This window comes from Symsagittifera roscoffensis, chromosome 10 (assembly GCF_963678635.1).
Source record: "Symsagittifera roscoffensis chromosome 10, txSymRosc1.1, whole genome shotgun sequence".
Taxonomy (NCBI): domain Eukaryota; kingdom Metazoa; phylum Xenacoelomorpha; order Acoela; family Convolutidae; genus Symsagittifera; species Symsagittifera roscoffensis.
In genome coordinates this window covers 11270216-11290527 of record NC_087071.1, presented here as the reverse complement: position 1 = coordinate 11290527, position 20312 = coordinate 11270216, and the positions used below count along the sequence as shown (strand labels likewise).

Sequence of the window (20312 nt, the reverse complement as noted above, 5' to 3'; positions counted from 1 at the left end):
TATATAATTTCAGCTGCGGAAAGAATTGGAGCAGGTTTGTTTGAAATCGCTGCTCCAGAGATTGGGGAAGTTATTAAGGGACGTTATATACAGTGAGGAAAGTTTAGCTGCGTGACGAAAAATGAAGTTCTTGGACCAACTAATTTTGAAATTATCTTCATCTTTTTGCTTTGCAGTTTCAAGATAACAAGATTTACTCAGCATAGTCTAGATTCATTAAAAAGTTCTATCCACTTTGCGCTGGTAAAAACATATACTTTTTCATCGCCTCAAACCCGATAGTTTTTTTGGAACAGCTCATCAGCTCTTTGTGCAGTTTATTCAAACGCGATTGAAAACCCAATCTGCAAAAAAAAATTCATATGATCAAGATTTCATATTCTCTAGAAAAAAATTTAATTGTGTACAAGATTTGATTTGATATAATAAGTGTATGGTGATAAATTTTCAATTTTTTTCGAACGTTTCCTTAGCAAAAAGCATCATTTTTTTTCGACTTCAACCCTGAGATAACGTTAACTATTGTATCTAATTATAGAAGCATCAAAACTTTACTATGATAGCGCGCGGTTGCAAACTTTTGACAAAATTAAAGTTTTACAGGTTGTCAAAAACTACATATACCTTTTCAATTGGAGAATGTTTTTGATGGCGAGGCTTTATGTATTTTTTTTGTATCAAACAAAGTTGCAGGACAACTTTTGGCTGTGAAATTTCTAAAATTACTTGAATGTGATAATTGGCGCATGCGCTATTTTAAAAACAGTCTTTGCTTGGCTGTTAATTGGAAATTTCTTGCCGCAAAAATAGTCGTCCGTACTGTGTGTTCTCTGACAAAGTAGCATTCAACTCAACTCAAAGTAATGAAAACCAATTGTGAATTATGCCTTCGTGTATACGTATCGTATCATATAATCTCAAACAAAATTTTTTATTTTTTTTTATTAAAATGCAGCAGAGTTTCTTGCTGCAAAAAAGTTGTCCGTACTGTGTGTTGTCTGACAAAGTAGCATTCAATTCAACTCAAAGTAAGTGAAAACCATTTGTGAATTATACCTTCAAGTTTTACGTATCATATTATCTCATACAATAATTTTTGTTTTATTATTAAACTGCAGCAGAGAGATTTTTACTGAGTGACTTCAACAAAAAAGAACGTGTTGTTTTAACATGAGTGGAGCTTCGGCCGAAAAGGAGGACGATGGAGGAAAAATACTTGAGACTCTCGTAGAAGCAGGTTTTGATGTGGTTTTGTTCATGTGAGTACAACTTTTAACTGAAAAGTTGATATACATCATCTTCGTCGAATATCATGAATAGACTGAAATTTGGAGAAAACACATTTCAAATCAAATATTGCATATTTTTCTAATAGGCTGATCACAATAGTGAATTGTCAGATTTCGCTTTTATCATCATCATTTCGAAACATAAAAATTTTCACAATGAGCAAAGAACAATGTTTTAATGTTAGAACAATGCTTCAATTTCAGTTTCACTCATAAACACTTTCTAACGAACTCATCAATAGAGCGGATAACACGGATTTTTAACCATAACTTCTTGTTTTAGCCAATCGGTACGGACAAACTACAAAAACGTGGATAATTTGAGTGGACTGGACATTGAAACCAAGGAAACCTACTTGAAAATCAGAGAGAACACCAGAAAACAGTGTCTTATTTACTCAAAACATGTTCTCCCTCTGACAATTGACGTCTTCAAGAAGATTTCCTCACTGATGGATAATTTCGCCGATATCGAACCTGAGAAATGGATATTATCTCTTTCAGATACTAGGAAAAAATTGAAAGATGCAAAATCTTCATGTGAAAATTTAAAAAATATTCACAACGAAATTATCCGAAACTTGAAGGCAAATCATGCTGAAGCTGAATCTGCGACCGATGAATTCAAAAAAATTGAAGAAAATTGCCAGGAAAGCATAAAGGTTTTGCATGACGAAGCCAAAAAGGCGCAGAGAAGTGAACAAAATGCGAATTTCTGGGGAAAGGTTCTTTCTGTTCCAACATTTGGAATTGGTTATGTAATCGCCGGTTCGGTCGCGGAGAACCACAAAAAGCAATCGCAGACAAAAGATGAAGAAGCTGTAAAACTAAAGAAGGACATGGAAGCTGTTAAGAGAGCTGTGTCTATGAGCCATGAGCTGGAATTCATATTGGATCATCTTCTGGAACGTTTACAATCAATCTTTGAGTTCATTGGCATGTGCGAGTTGAACGTGGAAAAAATGGTCGACCGTACAAAAGAGGCAAAATCTTCGAATGATGACAGGGATGTGCATTATAAAACTACGAAGAAAAGAGCTCAAGAAATAAGAGGATTATGTGACACATTCGTGACAAGTACGGCACCCAGCTTGCTAAACAATCTGGCTCTGATTCCTAGTCAACCAGAAGACGAGACGTTTTTGCAAGAATGGAAGGAAAGCCACAATATCACTCTCGCTGCTGCGCAATTGCAGCTATCTGATCCAGATACAAACTCAACTAAAAGTAACGAGATAAACAAGGGGAAGAACCGAAGGAAAGAAGGTCAGAACAATTAACAGGTTTTGAAGACTAATGACTGATTGTTAAAAACAATCTGTAGTTACAATGTAATTAAAATTTTTCAAAAGATACATTTGATAATCTCTTGTTTTTTGAAGCCTGGTTACAAAACCCCATAATATACATAGATATTCAAACGATTTGTCTTCTGAAAATCTTGACTACTAGCACAACAGTCGAATTTCAACATTAGAAATTGAAACTGACAAAACTGAAGGAGTGCCTGCTGTTTAGATGAAACATCAATCAAACAATTTTTGGAACCCTGATACATATTATGTTATGTACATTTGTGCGTGGGTTACTATCAGCTTGGTATAACTTTCTGCTGTAACAATAGTCAAAAAGGCTGAAAATAATTTGAAAATGGAAATTTTTTTCTCTTTTTTCATGTCCCGTGGACTTTCTCTTGATAATGTACATTTATGACGTATACCACTACTCTTTTTAAAAGCTGTATTTGTTTAATGTTGCAGAAGTAAAAACTCCACCGCAAGAATCTGCATTGTTAATTGCTTTTGCATCACTAAAATTTTTGTTTTCTAAACTATGAATTTCCATAAACTCTTGATGGTGAGCTTTTTAAAATGTTATAAATCACTCAATTTACATACTTTTTTTATACCGACTGATTTCATAGCGACTGAAAAATTACGAGGCCAATTTGTGTATTTTGGGAAATATAAGCGGATTCCGCAACAAGGACGCTACCTTTGTTCTTCTTTTGTTCCTACAATTTTTTGATCAATCCGACAAAGTTTTAACATGTTTAAAGACTTGTCTCTGGAGTCCAGTAAAAAAGAGACGCAAATCTGTGCGCCCATCCAGTACACAGTTTGGCCTCGTAAAGAAAAAAAATAGTCCATATCCGAATAACTGAAAGTTTCTGCCCTGCACTAATCACCAGTGCTGTTTTTTCGCACTTTTAAAATCGAATTTAGCAAGTATTATGCGTTCGAAAGACAAAACAAGATACATCAGAGTAGGCATTTCGACACATACTGCAACTACAAAAAGAGACAGTTCTCTGGATCTTTTTCGTATGTGTACATCTAGCAGTTTTTATAAAGTACCAGTTTTGCAAGATTATGGTTAGGACCGTTCCGCTTACGTCAAAAAGTTATTTTGTCTGATGGAATTTACATTTTAAAGCTTAAGGTCAAATGAGTTATGATAGGTGAACATAAAATTCAAGACATTACTGCCTTTGCAGCAATATTTTACACTTTGAAAGCAATTCTGTTTGTAAGGAACTTCAACAATTTTATATTAAAGATCTACAAAGTTGATCATGATCGAGGTGAATCATAAGACTTGACTTAAGGTTAACATTTAGGTTAGATGTCTGAAGTAATGAACGGAAAAGTAAAAAGCTGAATGGAAAACAATGCTACCCGCATTGAAGATCCATGAATGAAAGTCGATTTTAATTGAGTTTCCTTGTCAGTGTCCATAAATATGAAATCAAATCAGTTATAGAGAAATGAAAATGGTTTTTAAAATTACTGTTTTTCGAGGCAACAAAATTTTTTTTACAACCATCGATGGACACTGACAAGGAATTTAAATTATAATCGATTTTTTTTCAAAATTACTGAGATGCAAATTTCAACACACATAAAGTTATTTCTACGTTTTAAACTAAAGTTCCTTTCGTTGGTTACCTCTGGTTTAGTTTAATTTTTTTTCTGTTCAACCTTGATACTTTGTTACTTTTTGTTACTCAAAAACTGTATTTTGTTCCTCTCAACAACTTTGTTAAAATATTAGAAATATTGGGGGAAGGGGGTTTAAAGTTGGAGGTGGAATATCCTCCTTCCAATGCCCCCTTTACGTTTGCAATTACAGCAAACTGGGGGTGCTCAGGGGGGGGGGGGATGTTGCTCAGGTGGGGGTGCTGAGGTGGGTTGCTCAGGAGCTTAGATTTACAAATGCGTTAGGCCGTATAATCGCTTTGCAAAATTTCCGCGAAACAAAAAATTATGTGGACGCACGAAACGAAAATAAAGTGTAGAAAAAATCCATTTTATTGTGATTTCCCCCTTATTATAAAAACCATTATAAAGTATTTCAATTGAATTATAATGCACTTTGGTTTTGCGAGAAAAAAATGGATTCAAATCTATTTTTAGTCCAATTTTGTTATCTGAATGTAACATGGGAATCGATTATATTTACAATTTTTTAGACCACCAAAATCCATTATAATCGATTTTTTTTCACAATTTAAAATGCGGGTAACCTCATCGCACCCATCCTCATCGCAACCATCTATTTTGCGGTAGTGCCAGTCGCGCTATTTTTTTTCTGTGTACTGTCGACTTAATCTGATTGCTCTGTTTCTGTTTTTCAATACGGCTTTAGTAAACGTCAATTCAATTGATACAGTATAATCTATCAACAATCACATATTGTCTCTATTTTAAAGATTTAAAAAAATATTATTTTCTTTCAATACTTCTGTTTGGAGTCAGTACAAGATGGGTTATATCTCTGCTCAGCCAGAAGCTCTTGTGAAAAAAGACAGGACTGACATGTTAGTTATTCCGACCTTCTGGGCAAATATTCAGTTAAATCTCGTTTCTAATGGGAAATTTAGAACAGCCAATTCTTTCAGGCTGTAGGATTATAAGAGAAAATGACCATCTAGGAGACCCTCTGGTAACTGTTGACAGAATCCCCAGCAACCTGTGAAAGAAGACAGGATAGACTTGTTAGTTAATCCGCCGTCCTGGGCGGAACAATAAACTAAATTTGAATTCTTATGGTAAACTTAGAACGGACAATTCTTCATGGCTATGGGGTTAAAAGGCAATGTCATCCCAAACGACTTACTAGGAGAACCTACTGTAATTGTCGACAGAAGCCCCAGCGGTTGCAGTAGCTGAAAACGCTCGTGTTCGCCGCGATCATGCAGCTGATCGAAGTATAGATGAATTGAATGCGCGGAAGGAAAGCAAAATTCTTCGAATTAGTCAGAATTGATTTCATCACAAGGCAGAAGCTCGATTAAAGTCTCGCTTATTTCTCTCTGTATGAAATGAATGTAAACAGCGATTCTCGGAATCTAACCCACAACTCGTCCCTACTGCGTGTTTATTCAAGGTTTTCAAAGCCAGTTGTGAAGCTTTGTTCAAACCGAACGTGATTATACAGTTAAACGGACTGAGCTGTAAAACGCAAAATGCATGCTGGAAGCAGATGCTTTTTACGCTCGCTTGATTGCCCGTAATCGTGACCCAGAGTTTTAGCAAGAACTGATTAAACTAAAATAAGAAATCGACAGTACACTCAAATTGGCATTAGAGGGTGCAAAGTGTGCATCTACTTCAGTTCAACTCCAGAAGTTACTACCTCGCCATCAGAACTCTGAGAATACAAAAATCAAGCAGGAACCGACTTTTTCCATTCAGCCAAGAAAGAACAATATAGTAGCAGAAGAGGCAGAACAATCGTTCCTCAAAACAAGGGCACGGCAGCAGTAGCAATGCGTGTTATTTCTGATGGAATACGTGCTCTTTGGAACACCGACAGACGTGTGCGAGTAGAGATAGTTCCTGTAACCTCTGCCAGAGACGTGGAAAATTTATGAAGTGTTGCAACTCGTCCTCCAAACGGAGACTGAATCTGGTGCGAGATGAGAATGACGAGTTTCTTTAACGCAGAGTTTGACTAATCAGAGTTTCTTCAACGCAACAGTCGATATGTGGAGCCCAGTTTCGTTGCTTAGCCAGCTTAGCCTTCTACTTCAGAAAAAATTCAACATTTTTTCAAGGATGCTGCGAGATTCAATGTATGTACAGCTTAAGTGGACTTCATCAAGATGCTCATTAAGCTATATTGCACAATTGCAACGCCAATCTCGTCGAAATGGTGGAATATCATCTAGCATTAATTCTAGGTTTCGGAAAACAGGACTCAAAATCAATTGAGACTTAATAGAAACAGGTTCAACAACGGAAGAAAAAGTGTCAGATCCGATCTCAGAATTTGGAAGCTTCGCTTAGCCAAATTTTATGCCCACGTTTTAACCTTTTAACCTGTTGCCTTTTTCAAAAAACCACAAATTTTTTACGAACTTCAAGGTCTCACTCAACCCTAGAGAAGTCAAAAGTCGAACAGCTCAAATCCAGAATCAAGATCGGTTGGCGAAAATAGTAAAGAATCGTGTTATAGGCAAATATACAGAAAAACTTAAAGAAAGCACGACTGATCGCTTTATTGCTCTTATTGTGTAGTTTTTAAATAAAACTATTTATAAACTAATAGTTTTTGCAACTGATCAGAATCAATAAAAGCTGACTAACTCAAAAAACATGTTCAGTTCAATAATCATATCCCACTTTGATGTCAAACAAATAGTTATATCTCTGTGATATCCCTAACCTGCGTAGCGTGTTGAGGAATAAAAGTAAGAGAGATACTATAAATTTACTGTTCTTGGTCTTATCTTTTATTGAAGTTAGTAGCTGAGATTGGTTACTGTTTTTCAGCATGAGATATGAAAACACTGACCAATTCAACCTTAATGTTTTAACAACATCAAATGGCCTTGACCACTCTTATATAATAATAGCGTAATGGATATAGTTAGCACATATGGTTACTGCAGGTGCAGTAGCTAGCAAACTGTCCTCAAGGTTATGTACTGCAGATGCTGCAATACCACATTCCTCCAGGGACCAAATAAAATTTTATCTAATTTATATAAAATTTTATAAATAACGATACTATGAGTTTTCAGCTCAGTTTTCGTGGTGCCATTGATGCATGAATGTTCTATTTTGAGTTTTTAACTATACGTTTTTCTTTTTTGTTTCTTTCTTCTTAATTTCTAACGGCACTTTCCACTGCGTGCTTCATGGTTGTGTCGTATCCAAGGCGGCATACCCAAACTTCTTCCGAAATAAATGGCGTTCTAGAAGCTTCAGTCGGGTCTCCATCGGATTGTTCTTGTCCGTCTTTACATTCGCCAGTCCGAATCGGTACTGCTCTAAGGCCATTTCGTTAACGTCTGCCTCGTCGTCCGCGCTAATGTATTTAACTGAAGGTTTTACGGGGCTGCCCAATCTTTTAGGTCCCTGGTTTTTCGTCGTTCGCTTACTACGCCTGACGTTCGTACTTCCTTGATCGTCAACGACTGAATCGTGCAAAATTCCTGACGGAGATCCGTGTTCGCCTGTCGTCTCAGTTTGCTCTTCCATTCTGGATTTGATAGTTTCGTCTGCCGTTCTTTGCAGACCTCTAGTCAACACTTGATCGGCGAGGCTTTGCCATTCTTCGTCTCCCATGTCTTGTTTCTGGAACGCATTCAAGATTGAGCTAGGTGACGTGTCCCTTGTTATGCGCTTCCTGGAATGTCCACTTTTGGTGCCCGAACTGCCTGCACGATCAGCTTGGTCCACATCTGATTGTTTTGGATTAGTAACTTCTTCTGCTGCTACCGCAGCTTTCTTTTTTTCTTTACCCTTGTTTTTAAGTGTTTGATCTCTCTTATCTCGCGATTCCCCTATCGGGTTTAGCGCCACCTGTTCTTGCGTTTTCGGTCCCATTGTCTTTGGACCCCCGAGGTTAGGCTTTGCTCGCTTTATTGCTAGGTTGAGTTTCCCACCAACCGGTGTGCCCCGCGATGTTACGACAGTCTCGCTGTTTTGAAACAGGTCTTTTGCCTGTTCCCCCGATATATTCCAGTCCTCCTCTTCCGATATCGTGTCCTCCAATAGCTCGTCATCTTTCTTCTGGTGTTTGCTCTTTGGCTCCTCTAGTGGACTTTTAGCCTTCTTTTTTTGATTTGTTCCCTCCTTGGGTGTCTTCGTAGGAGAACTTTGTACCTTCACCAGATCACTTTTCCTATATACTGCTCCTGCAGCTGTTGTCACTGTTTTTGGTGAATCGAAAGCAATCTTCCCCTTGAACGGTTTTGTTAGTGCCGCTCCACTTTTTCTCGTCTCGTCTCTGTGACTGAGGTTGTGGCTGTTCCACTCCGACCCCTTTGGTTTGTCCTCAACAAATCCCTTTTCCCACGAGTAGAGTAGCTCCTTTCGCAGCTCAGGGTCGATTGTACTCGTGTCGTCCACTAGTTGCGAGAGGCTGGGTCCGTCATATTTGCGCCGCTCTGCGTTCCAGTCAGCATTAGCTTCCAACAGGTTCCGCAGAGTTCTTGCTCTGTTTCTCTCCTGAAAGGTCCCGCGTAATCTAACTGAACTTCCTGCCCCGGCTGCGATAGCAGTGGCAGTGGTTGTGAAGAATTTTTTGGTAAAATTTATTTTGCATTCTTACCATAACGTGTACATTCTCTACACTCTTCCGCTAGGTTTACGATATCCTTGTGCATGTGGGGCCACCACAAATAGTTTGACACGTCAATCATTGCCTCTTGCCCCGGATGTCCTCTATGAATGCGCTTCATAACTGCTTGACGCAATTGAGCTGGTACTGCTATCCTATTGTCTACGAGAATGCAGTCATCGACTACTGAGAGTTGGTTCCACAGCGGATTTGTGTATGGGCCCATAAGTTCAAATCCTGCCCGATCCTTCCTCTCTATTACGCGACGTAATCGGTCCATCCACACATCCTCCGAAATGAGTTCGGCCAACAGCGTTTTATCGAATAGTTTCAATAAACTGAAACTCTCGACATCTCCCATGTCTGCCACTGAACTTTCCAACTGCGTTTGCCGTTTGTTGATTCTTTTCGAAGGTTGAACTTCGCTAACTTCTGGACCTAGATCGTCATCCTCCGCTGTTAGATCCACTTCTATGATTGATTTCGTTGGTGAGCCTCTTGGGCTGCTCGTGACCATCTGAGTTATCGCCTCTAGCTCTTTGTTGTTTCCCGGCATCTCTTGATCTTTGCTGACCAGGTCCCAAATGGATAGCAAGTTTTTCGTTCCATCGGCGTCTTGATCCCATATTACTGCTCGTGCAGCACAGCTGTCTTCCTCAAAACTGTCTGACCCCGCTCTATCTAGTGTTCCTCTTCTAATTCGACATGTTCGATGGAAAGTAGTCTCGGTTATTTCTGCTTCCGCTAATTGGTCGCTCTCCTCCTGTGTCCTACAGTCTCCGATTCTCACTGTCTTTTTCTTCATTTTTCCTTCCTCCATTTCTTCTGAGTTTACTATTCTGTTTTTGACTAAACTGACCGACTGAACTGCTCATTTGAAATTAACAAGAGTGTTCTGATTCAACACGTTATTGATAGGCAAAAAATTTGATTTGCCACTGTTCTCGATCCGGTCGAGCTTTGTTCGGTTTTTGACTGTTTTGTTGCTATGGCAACCACGCCTAGATTTTAGCAAATTTTCTTCTCTTTTCTGTTTGTGAGAATATTCTAGAACTTTTTGACTCTAAATTGTTACATCAGTATCATTCAGTCGACTGTATAAACAGTCGAGTGCTCTATGAAAGCACTCAATCGAAGTGACCACAAATTTTTTATCCAATTTTGTTTCTGGCCAAGGTTCTCCGGTTGGTTCTCTAGATAGATAATCTACTATCCCCATATCCTTCCTTGGAATATGGACAATTTTGAATTGATAAGGCAGTAATCTATCCAACCACCTTGTTGATCTGGATTGATATGTTTTGTTAGACCTGTTACCTTCTAAGGCAGATGTTAATGCCTTATGATCAGTAACTATTACAAATTCTTTTCCTAATAAGTAATGATTGAAACGATCAACTGCCCACACTACTGCTAACAGTTCAAGCTCATTAGTAGAATACTTTTTCTTGATTATTCAATTAGCGCGACGCGAATGAAATTGGAATCCATTCGTTCTTTTCCGTTTGTTGCTCTAGGGATGCCCCTAGTCCACTATGGCTTGCATCACACTTGACCCGAGTATCCCTATTCGGGTCTTAATAATTCACTTTAGCAATGTTTGCTACCGCTTGTTTGATTTCCTCGAACACCTCACTATGTTCGGGTCCCCATTCAAATTTTTTTACTGGGATTTTAATGTTTTTAAATTTTTTCTTTTCTTTTTCTTCAATAATAATGGTCTAAGCTTGTCTGTCAAATTGGCTGCATTCGGTATAAACTTCGCGAGGTGATTAATACTACCTAGAAAGAATCTAAGTTGTTTGAGTGACTTCGGATGCTCTAATTTAAGGATAGCCTCCGTTTTCGTGATTTTCGGGGTAACCCCACTTTCTGAAAGTTTATGTCCAAGCCAATTTACTTCTGTTTTGAAGAACTCACATTTTGACAGCTTCAGAGATAAGTTTTCCTTATCTAGCTTCATTAGAACGTCGCTAATTAGTTTTTCATGTTCTATCTCCGATCCTTTTGAGACGATCAGTATGTCGTCCAAGAAACAAAACGTATTCTTGGAATGATTTAACGTCCGATCCATTGCTTTTTGAAATTCGGCTGGCATATCTGCCAACCCATAGAATCCCGTCAGAAATCCATATGTGCCCGTAGCTTTCCCCCCTACGATGTTGAAATTACACTGTCTTGCAGTTTGTGGAGTCAACTTTAACTGACTATATGCATATTTCAAATCTAACACAGTGAAAAACAAGGTACCTGATGTTTGTGCAATTACTATCTGACTAACACCGTAATAGTTCCTCCACATTCGACATCTGATACTTGTTTTTATATAATTGTCTGTTGATGGGCTTTGCATCCAGAGCCAATTTGATTGAATCGTCTTTCTTCACTGTGATGACAAAAGAGGCTATAAAACAATCACTGGTACACTTATCTAATTTCCTAATTTCAATTTCCTTCTCAACTGTTTCTTGCACATGGATAGGTATCCTCCTCCCCTTTTCCTGAATTGGGCAAAAAGGGTATTTGAATGTTGTATTCACGACATGATTTACGGATCGTCCTTTTCTGTCAAACAGTGGTTTAAAATCCTGGCAGAATTTTTCTTTCCACGGCCCCGACTGTTCGCACAGCATTATGTCGAATCGGGATTTCCTTTTCGGAGCGGGTCTTTGTGTAGTGGTTATACCCACTTTACTTTGTAAGTCTAACCCTAAAATACACCGCGTCCTTCGTTTAGTTATCAGAAAAGTGGCCTCTGGAACTTCCCAGCCAGCGGACCGTATATTTGCCTTCACTGTACCCAATATTGCTATTGGTTTTTTATTATAATCCACGAAGTGTGCTGGCAAGTACAATTTTTCAACCGGAGTAAATTGTATTTTTCCTGATGAATCTAGAATCTATTTCGCCACTGTCCAATTTATAAATGAAATTGGGCTACCGGTGTCCACGGTCATACTTACTATTTGATTATCAATTCGGATTAGAGCCTTCAGTGATTTCATCCTTCCCGATGATGAATCTTTCCGTATGTCAATCTTTTTCGTTTCGAGTTTGTTTACTCCATTGCTGCCACTGTTCTCTTTTATTTTCTCATCGATGTATCGATTGATCATCTCTATCTGACTATCTTTCTGTTCAATTGCCATAACCTCAAACTCTTCGCACGAATCAAATGTTTGAATCAAGTTACATTCTTCCTCAGAACTCTCTGTATTCTCAGTTATTTCACTGACTTGTTGTGACCGACACTTCCGAGCAAAGTGGTTTGGTTTTTGGCAGTTCTTACATTGTTTTCCCATTGCTGCACAATTTTTCAAATGACCGTCTACAAATGGTCTACCACACCTGTTGCATGCTTTCCTATCATCTGCGTTATGGTTTCTCAATATCGCCCTTCCTTCCGGCTGTTTCCGTCCATTCCTTTCGCTATAGGGCTTTCTAGTATTCTGATTCCTGTTTCCTACCACCAGAATCGGTTTCTGTTTGATTTTAACTTGAGACCCTGATTGAGTTGTTGCTTGCGCAGTACCCAGAGTGGATTTCTGAAACGCTTGTGTCGATTGTTTACTCTGCTCAAATTTTATCGCACGTTTTAGTACTTCTTCGGGAGGAAACGTTTCGAACGTGAGCGTGTCCTGCAATGCTGGACTTCGCATTTTCGAAATAAAGAGATCTCTGACTAACTAATCTTCTAAAGCGTCCAATGCCGACTTCGCTTCTTGAGCAGTTAGTGCTGCATGAAATGATTCTAATGATTCTCCCACTTCCTGCGATCTATTAAATAATTTGTACCGCTCATAAGTGATGCTCTGGCATTTCGCTAATCTAGCCATCTCTTTAAATTGCAATTTAGAGATCTCCACATGTGGATTTTTTTGAACAAAACGTTCATTTCCTTCCGTCCCAAACGCAAGAAATAGTCTGGCTACTAATCGCTTTTGAACTTCGTTGTAGTAAAAATTGTGACCCACTTTAGGTCCTCTTTCTCTCCTCTCTTCATTCTCGGCTTCGACTCGATCTTTTAATAGTCTATCCCGTGCTTCTCTAGCTGCTGTTGCAGCAGCAGATTCACCCTCTCTGGGTGTTTCTGGACTGGGTTCCGGCTCCTGTAACACTGGTTTAGGATCTTCCAGCATAACTTCTGGGTTGACATTTTCTTTTACAGTTACCGCCATCAGGAACTGATCGAACCATACTTTAAAATTCCAAGGTGGATCAGAGTTCGCTGTGGTCCAGTAAACGGGAATTCCCATGCCCGTTCTATTGTCCTGAGCAAAAAATCCTGCTGGCTGCGCCATGTGATATCCCTAACCTGCGTAGCGTGTTGAGGAATAAAAGTAATAGAGATACTGTAAATTTACTGTTCTTGGTCTTATCTTTTATTGCAGTTAGTAGCTGAGATTGGTTACTGTTTTTCAGCATGAGATATGAAAACAGTGAACAATTCAACCTTAACGTTTTAACAACATCAAATGGCCTTGACCACTCTTATATAATAATAGCGTAATGGATATAGTTAGCACATATGGTTACTGCAGGTGCAGTAGCTAGCAAACTGTCCTCAAGGTTATGTACTGCAGATGCTGCAGTACCACAATCTCCAACGAAAATATTCACTTAGGATTAAAATTGTTTCACCAATTCTGTTGTGGCCTTTGAGAGCAATGTGTGTTTGATTTGTGATTCAAGAAGCTTGTATTAGTTTATGCTTTTAAGTTGACATGTAATTTGACCTAGTTTGCTCTATAAATGAAATTTTTGTTAACATACTTTCAATTTAGCAAACATTTTTACTATAAAAAAACTCTGCGCAATGAAAAGGTCACCATGAAAATCTACACCAGGAAACGTTCGTTAGTGACATCTATGTATATTTGAATGGATAAGAAACTGAGATGACTTCCTTGTGATTTTTGGTTGTCCTGCCTTGAAACAGTTTTTTGAGTTGATTCTGTGTTATCTTCTTTGAGACTCGAGGGAATCAAGGGGGCAGCTATAAAGAAAAAACATTTTATTTCAAGTTTTTCAATATTTGTCAGAAAATAGTAAAAAATGGTTTTTATGGCGGGCCTCCTATAAATGGCCTTTTTCTATAACTTTTGAGTGTACACTCAAAAAAATTATAGTAAAAAGCCAAGTATAGAAGGCCCGCCATAAAATTTTTTTTCAACTATTTTCTGACAAATACGAAAATCAGTTACACGTGTAACTGAGGTTCAAAAAAATCACATGGAACTAGTGTTTTTTTTTACAATAAGAAAGTTTGTGAATTTTTGTTTGAAATAGCTCGCAAAAGTTGAAATGCGTTTGGTGTGGATCAAAACCATATGGCATGGATAATTTGAAAAAAATCTAATTAAGTCTTGATTGTTTTAAGAAAACACGTAATGAAAATTCAGAATCTGTTTTATGTCATGATGTCAGAACATATCACAATTTTTTTAAACAATGAAATGCATCGGTTTCCCATGATCAGAAAAATGTTCACCTGGTTCAATTGTTTATTTTACTAAAACGTTTACCTGGCTTACCAAGATTTACCTGGCTTACCTGATTTACCTGGCTGATCTGGTTCGCCTGGAAAAAAATTGTCTGTTAATTGTTTTATCTGACATTGACCGTCTTTAATTCATTGGAACTGTTAGACGCCGGCTGAAGATCTCATTGGTCTGATTCAGTTTTGCTGAAATTAAAATAATCTTGAGTTATTTTTTTAAAACTTAAATTGCTTAGTGTGCTAGGGGAATAAAACTTCAAGATCTTACATTTCAAAACGACACATTAAAACAAACGAATCTGGCAAGAGAAAGGTACCCTGGTTCTGACACCAGCGCACAATTGACCCGTCAATGGCCTGAGAAGATCCAATTGGTTTTTTAGGCCCAAAAATAACTCCAATGTGCAGTCAAACCAATTAATCGGATCAAAAAACTGCAATATTGACAATATCGAAAAAAGTCTCAGAAAGCAAATCAGCGCAAGAAAAAGAAAGATAGCCGGTTACTGTGCAAGTAGCACATTTGGTAAGAATGGTAAATCTACTCAAATGCGACTGCCATTACTCAGCGCGACTGGAACATCAACCATCAATTGAGATCACTGCTCGAAAACAAAAAACTCTTAGGCCAAAGCTCAACCAATAATCAAAACCAATGAAAATGTTTTCAGTGGAACAAAAATCACGCTTGAAAGGTCCTAAACTATTACATTTTATGTTATAAAACCAGCAGATCACATTCTTTAGCGTCAAGCGCAGGAGAAGGTTCAAAACGCTGTTTAGATAAGTCATTGGAGCAAACATAGAATACCTTTGGAAGATTGTCTCAATTGTCGGTCGATATTAAAGACCCAATCAGCGAAACATTGAGTTTGAACTAAAAGAGATAGTTTGTGCCGACAAACATCACAAAACTTTTTTTTCTGGAAGTGAGTTTAAAACTTACGGTGGAATTTAGACCTATCACAATAGATTGACCAGTTGAGTAGATTGGTTCTAATGCAACAATTTATTGATCCGATGACTCATCTAGAAGTTGAACTACCATTAGTTAGAATCTGGAACTTATCTGGAATTTTTTTCTTCCAAAGACTTAAAAATAGGAAATAAACAAAAAAAAATGATTTTTGAGTTTACATGTTTATACTATGGAGAACGTGGCTTAAAGTACGCCCCTTCCGATGTTTGAGTTCAAGACTTTTGCCGATGGACAGCACGTAAGGCGGAAAAACTCTTTTAAATAACCTTGCTATAAGCTTTCATTGTTTCTTTTTCTTTTAATCTCAAATTTTCAGGGAGTCCTATTTAAGTAGAACTTGTGGATAGTTTTAATAGTAGTATTATAATCCGTCGTGTGTCCTGACGGGGGGGGGGGGGGGTCATTCCTAAGAGGGGGGGGGGGGGGGTAAAAAAGGTCCTAAAACCTAAATGAGGGTTCCTAAACTTTTAGGACCCCTCACTTAGTTTTTGGGACCTTTTTGACCCCCCCTAGGAATGACCCCCACCTAAGGACACACTTCGGAATACAATACTACTATTAAAACTATCCACAAACCGCCAGTATAGGGGTCCGCCTCGGATCCATGGGCAAAGACTTTGCATTTTTCCTAGCGCTTTGCCCACTATCACCGAAAAGTTCTGGGAAACCAATTTTAAGATCCAAAAAATTTTTTCGGTTCCCAACTTGGATTTTACCAAACAGTCGCCAAATGCTGGTTCCCTGGCGGAAAATAATTTTTGGATCTTGAAAAATTTCGTTCGTCTCCAACAATTATCTACCGTGACTTAAAACGTACGAAACAGAATTGAAATCCATGTTCATTCTCAATCACTGCCGTCACTAACAACCTTCTTTCTTAACATCAGATAAAGAAATGTTGAAAAATAAAATAGATAAAATGAGTTTAATAGGAAATTGGCACACTGAGGATATTGATCAAGAAAATTTAACTTTCTCAGTTTTTTCAACTAGTGTCAGATCAAAAAGTAGTAAAATTCACACTCATTATAAAGTTCTCATCTCGAGGTTTGTTGAAATAGCAAAAAAGAATATGCTCAAAGTTGTGAAGAGCTGTTTTTTTTTGAATGAGCCCTTACAAATAACGTGGTGCGTTTATACAAAACAGAGAAATGGTAGGGCTATTGATGTAACCACTGCTACTTATGAGAACCGATTTCCATTTTGACTCTATGAGGTTTGAGAAAGGGGTGGAGCGAATGATTCGACTTTGTTTTGATAAACTTTCAAAATATCAAAAAATTTCCAGTTATCTATCTAAGTATTTACCAGCGAGATATAGGACTGAGTGAGTGGTATCTGTAACGTCACTTTCACCTCCACTAGCTTGAAATTCAGCAGGTCCGCGAGGTGTTGGAAGAAATACAAAATGAAATTAGAAAAACGTAGAGTTATTTTAACGGACTTGGAAATCATTCACGAGATTTTTTTGACTGTGAAAGAGACCTACCCTAAAAACTCTGACCGCCGTATTTTTTTTCTAGCTACATGTTCTCTGTTTTTCTTTTCTAGTAGAAAGATATAATCTATGATGTTGCCATTAAACTTAGACCTTATGGAGGTCATATTGGCATAGACAATTCTTCATTGGACAAATACCTGAATGATGCAAAAATAATACTAATGCATGCAATTTTACACAATGCCGCGAAATTTGTCCGCGAAGTTTATAACACAGGTCCCACCTACTGTTATATGCTACACTGGAAATGTAACAACAGCCTGATTGGTCACTTGAGTGGTTTTACGTTCTGCTCAAATGTTAAACTGACAAAACCAATTCATTATCATTTGTTAGAATGTTGAAAGAAAGATCAGTCTTGCTAGACTTGAAAAGATTCCGTTGTAGGAAAAAAACTTTATAGTTAAAGAACTAGCCATTACAACTTCTGATTAGATGACTTTCTTATTTTTTACCTCCAGCCGGTTTCAATTCACTTCCTAAATTTGAACAAAGAGCATACAACTGGTTGACAAATAACTTGCACGGAATTCACTGGGAAAGTGGTGATTTTATATTTTTAAACCTCAATCAGATTATTCAAAGTTTTGTTTTGAGAAATTCTAACGCCATCTTTTATGCCAAAGGAAAAGGAAAGGCTGATATTCTGACAAAGTATTAGGATCGAAAAGTTGTGAACCTTGATGAATTGGGTTGCCCAAGAATTGAAAATTTACATCTCGAAAATTATCCAGCTTACAATAGACATTCACATCATATGCACCGGGAATCACTGCGCCCTGAATCAAAGCAAGGCGTTTTTTGATTGGCTGAAGAATGAGCAACAGCGAGAGTCTAACAAAGTTGGAGACTTACCTATATCCAAATTCAGTGTTATGTGCTTGGATGAATCCAGAGAGTGACATCAAAATATCATTAACAAGAACGGAACGAATCGATTGCCGATGTCAAGTGGTTTAGCGAAAAAAAGAAACACTTTATCTGAAGAAGAATTAATTACTTTGAGAAGGTTTTTCCCGATGATTGACCAATTTATCTACTTTCAACGATTCAAGTTTATTCAAAATGTTAGCCAGCAAACGAGGAGTTTATCTTCCCAAGGTAGTCTTAGTACCCAAACGTCAGCCTGGAGTTCAAATGGACCTCAGCAGCAGTAAATTAAAAAAAACTCAGTGAAGAAATTCATATATCTTGTGAAAACTAAGAATGTCCCAGCCAATTATTTAGTGGAAATGTATGACAATGAAAATGATACTAATAATGTTTACACTGGTTATACTCGAGACGAGATTTTTTAATGTTCAAAAAAATAAAAGATAAATTTCATAACCACACAATGTTCTTCCTCAATAAGAAACAGTTGATATATATAGATAGTCAGAGAGGGAAAGAGAGAGAAAAAATTGAAAACGTGAATGTCTGAAATAGAAGATGATCAACCTGATGCAACTATAGTAACTGATTTTTTAATGATTAAAATAACACCGAACAAAAATCTTTGAAGTTTTATTTTGATGCCACTGTTCCCAGATCAGAAGTAGTTTTTATGTCCCAAATGATTATAACTTTATTTTTACTAGGCTTTTGTATCTATAAACTTTCTTTGACGCAACTAAGCTGTGAAGAAACATCAGTTTGGTTTTCCATATTGTCTGATTTAGTTAGGTACGTGCTACCAAACCCAAAGATATGAATAAAATAATTCATACGTCGACAAGACTGTTTATGGCAGTTGTAGGACATTTGGGGTCACGAAAAACAGAATTAATTTTCAAATTTTTGAAAGGGAGAACTTTTTATCCCAAAATACGGAACAAGCTTAACAGAGTCAAAGAAGCAGAGGTTCCACAAATTCCCCTTCAACATCTAGAGCCCTCCTTTCTCCCAAGAAACCGTCGTCAACAAGTTCCAGAATAAAAAGCATTAAAAGATGCAAAACCAGAAGGACTGTTGCAGACAGTGAAAGAGAACGAGAAGAAGGCTCAGAGGAAGAAGACTCTGAATTGTACGGAACGCCCGATTACGATTCAGATTCTGCAACGACAGAGAAGACGAACACAGACACAAAAAAATGGCAAGGTTACACCAGTTGAAGAAGAAGTATTGAAAACTAAAATTACAAGTAAAGGTCCAGCATTGTTTGGCAGTGTACAGAATTTGAAAGAGGAATCAAAAACTTCACGAAGTAAAGTGAAATATTTTTTAGATACAGAGCCTGCATATACAAAAAATAGAACAGTTCGTCGCAAAACACCACGCCTCAAAGTGATAGCTTACGACATCGACAAAATATGGTCAATTGACCTAGCGTATGATAATAAACTTGCAGATTACAACAAAAAAAATATCTTATGGTTGCAGTGGATTTCATGTCCCGCTATCTACGTGCACAGCCGTTGAAATCAAAGTATGCTACCTCAACTGCCGAAGCATTCAAACAAATCATAAAAACAAAACAGCCCCAAAAATCTGGGTAGATAAAGGCACAGAGTTCAAGGATCATTCAAAACTTTATGTGGTAAAAACGTTATCAAAACATACACAAGAGAGATTGATAAAAAAAAAGTTCGCTTTCGCCGAGAGGAACATTCGAGCACTATAAATTTTGATTTATAAGTACTTGGAGGACAAATGGACCTACTCTTACATCGATAAGCTTCAAGACTTTGTCAACACATTAAATTCGAGAACAAACCGCGTCATCAATTTAGCCCCCGATAAAGTGACAATAAAGGATGTTGCACGTCTAATTTCATTAAGAGCTGAACAATCATTGAAACCATTTCGCCGACCAAAGCTCTACGTTGGCGATTTTGAGAGAATAGCAAAAATTGACATCCTTTTCGAAAAGATTATCAACAACCCTTCACTGACGAAGTTTTTGAAATTTTGACATACAAACAAGAAACTCACCGACTTTTAATCTCATCGACGCTGATAAAGAACCAATAGAGGAGAAATTAAATGAGCCCGAACTAATCAAGGTACTGTAAAAGTAAAGAAGGATCAAACTAAACAATGTCTGACATCTTTAGAAGCGAAAATATTCATTAACCATTATACTGGTGTCATCAACCTCAATGAATATTTTCAGTGACAATTCTCTAGCGAGCTTTAGAAATCTGCTAAGCGGAAATATCGATCTACAAGGTGAATAGAGAGTTGCATTGACAGGAAGAACTTTTCCCACTCATATTAACAATGTTACGGATACCAAACTATTGTACTACGAAAACGACAAAGTTAAAGCAAGCCTTAAAGTGGCAGAAATTAAAATATCTAGACTATATGATGAAGAAAAAAGTGAAATAACAAAGAGTAATTATGACGAAATCGAGACATTTTTCAACGAAATCAATCGAAAGATTGATCTTGATAATATCAGTTATAGCATCAAACCCATTACCAAACATCTTTCAATGTGGATGCATTATTGGGAATGAATTACCTTTGAGACCCACAAATTTCTAG

General features: G+C 37.5%; 1 protein-coding gene across 1 annotated transcript; it reads left to right on the top strand.

Annotated features, from left to right (window-relative positions):
* Positions 1 to 1062: 1062 nt before the first annotated feature.
* LOC134855555 (uncharacterized) lies at positions 1063 to 2569 on the top strand. Its single transcript, XM_063872096.1, has 2 exons — positions 1063 to 1259; positions 1573 to 2569. The coding sequence occupies exons 1-2, from the start codon at positions 1171 to 1173 to the stop codon at positions 2567 to 2569; spliced, it is 1086 nt and encodes a 361-aa protein (XP_063728166.1). The 5' UTR covers positions 1063 to 1170.
* The last annotated feature ends 17743 nt before the right edge of the window (positions 2570 to 20312 follow it).

What these genes read in the sequence shown, in the direction of transcription:
- LOC134855555 (XM_063872096.1), top strand. Translation starts at nt 1,171, where the DNA reads ATGAGTGGAGCTTCGGCCGAAAAGGAGGACGATGGAGGAAAAATACTT. An exon ending in TTTGATGTGGTTTTGTTCAT is followed by an intron (nt 1,260 to 1,572) that starts GTGAGTACAACT and finishes TTCTTGTTTTAG; the next exon opens with CCAATCGGTACGGACAAACT.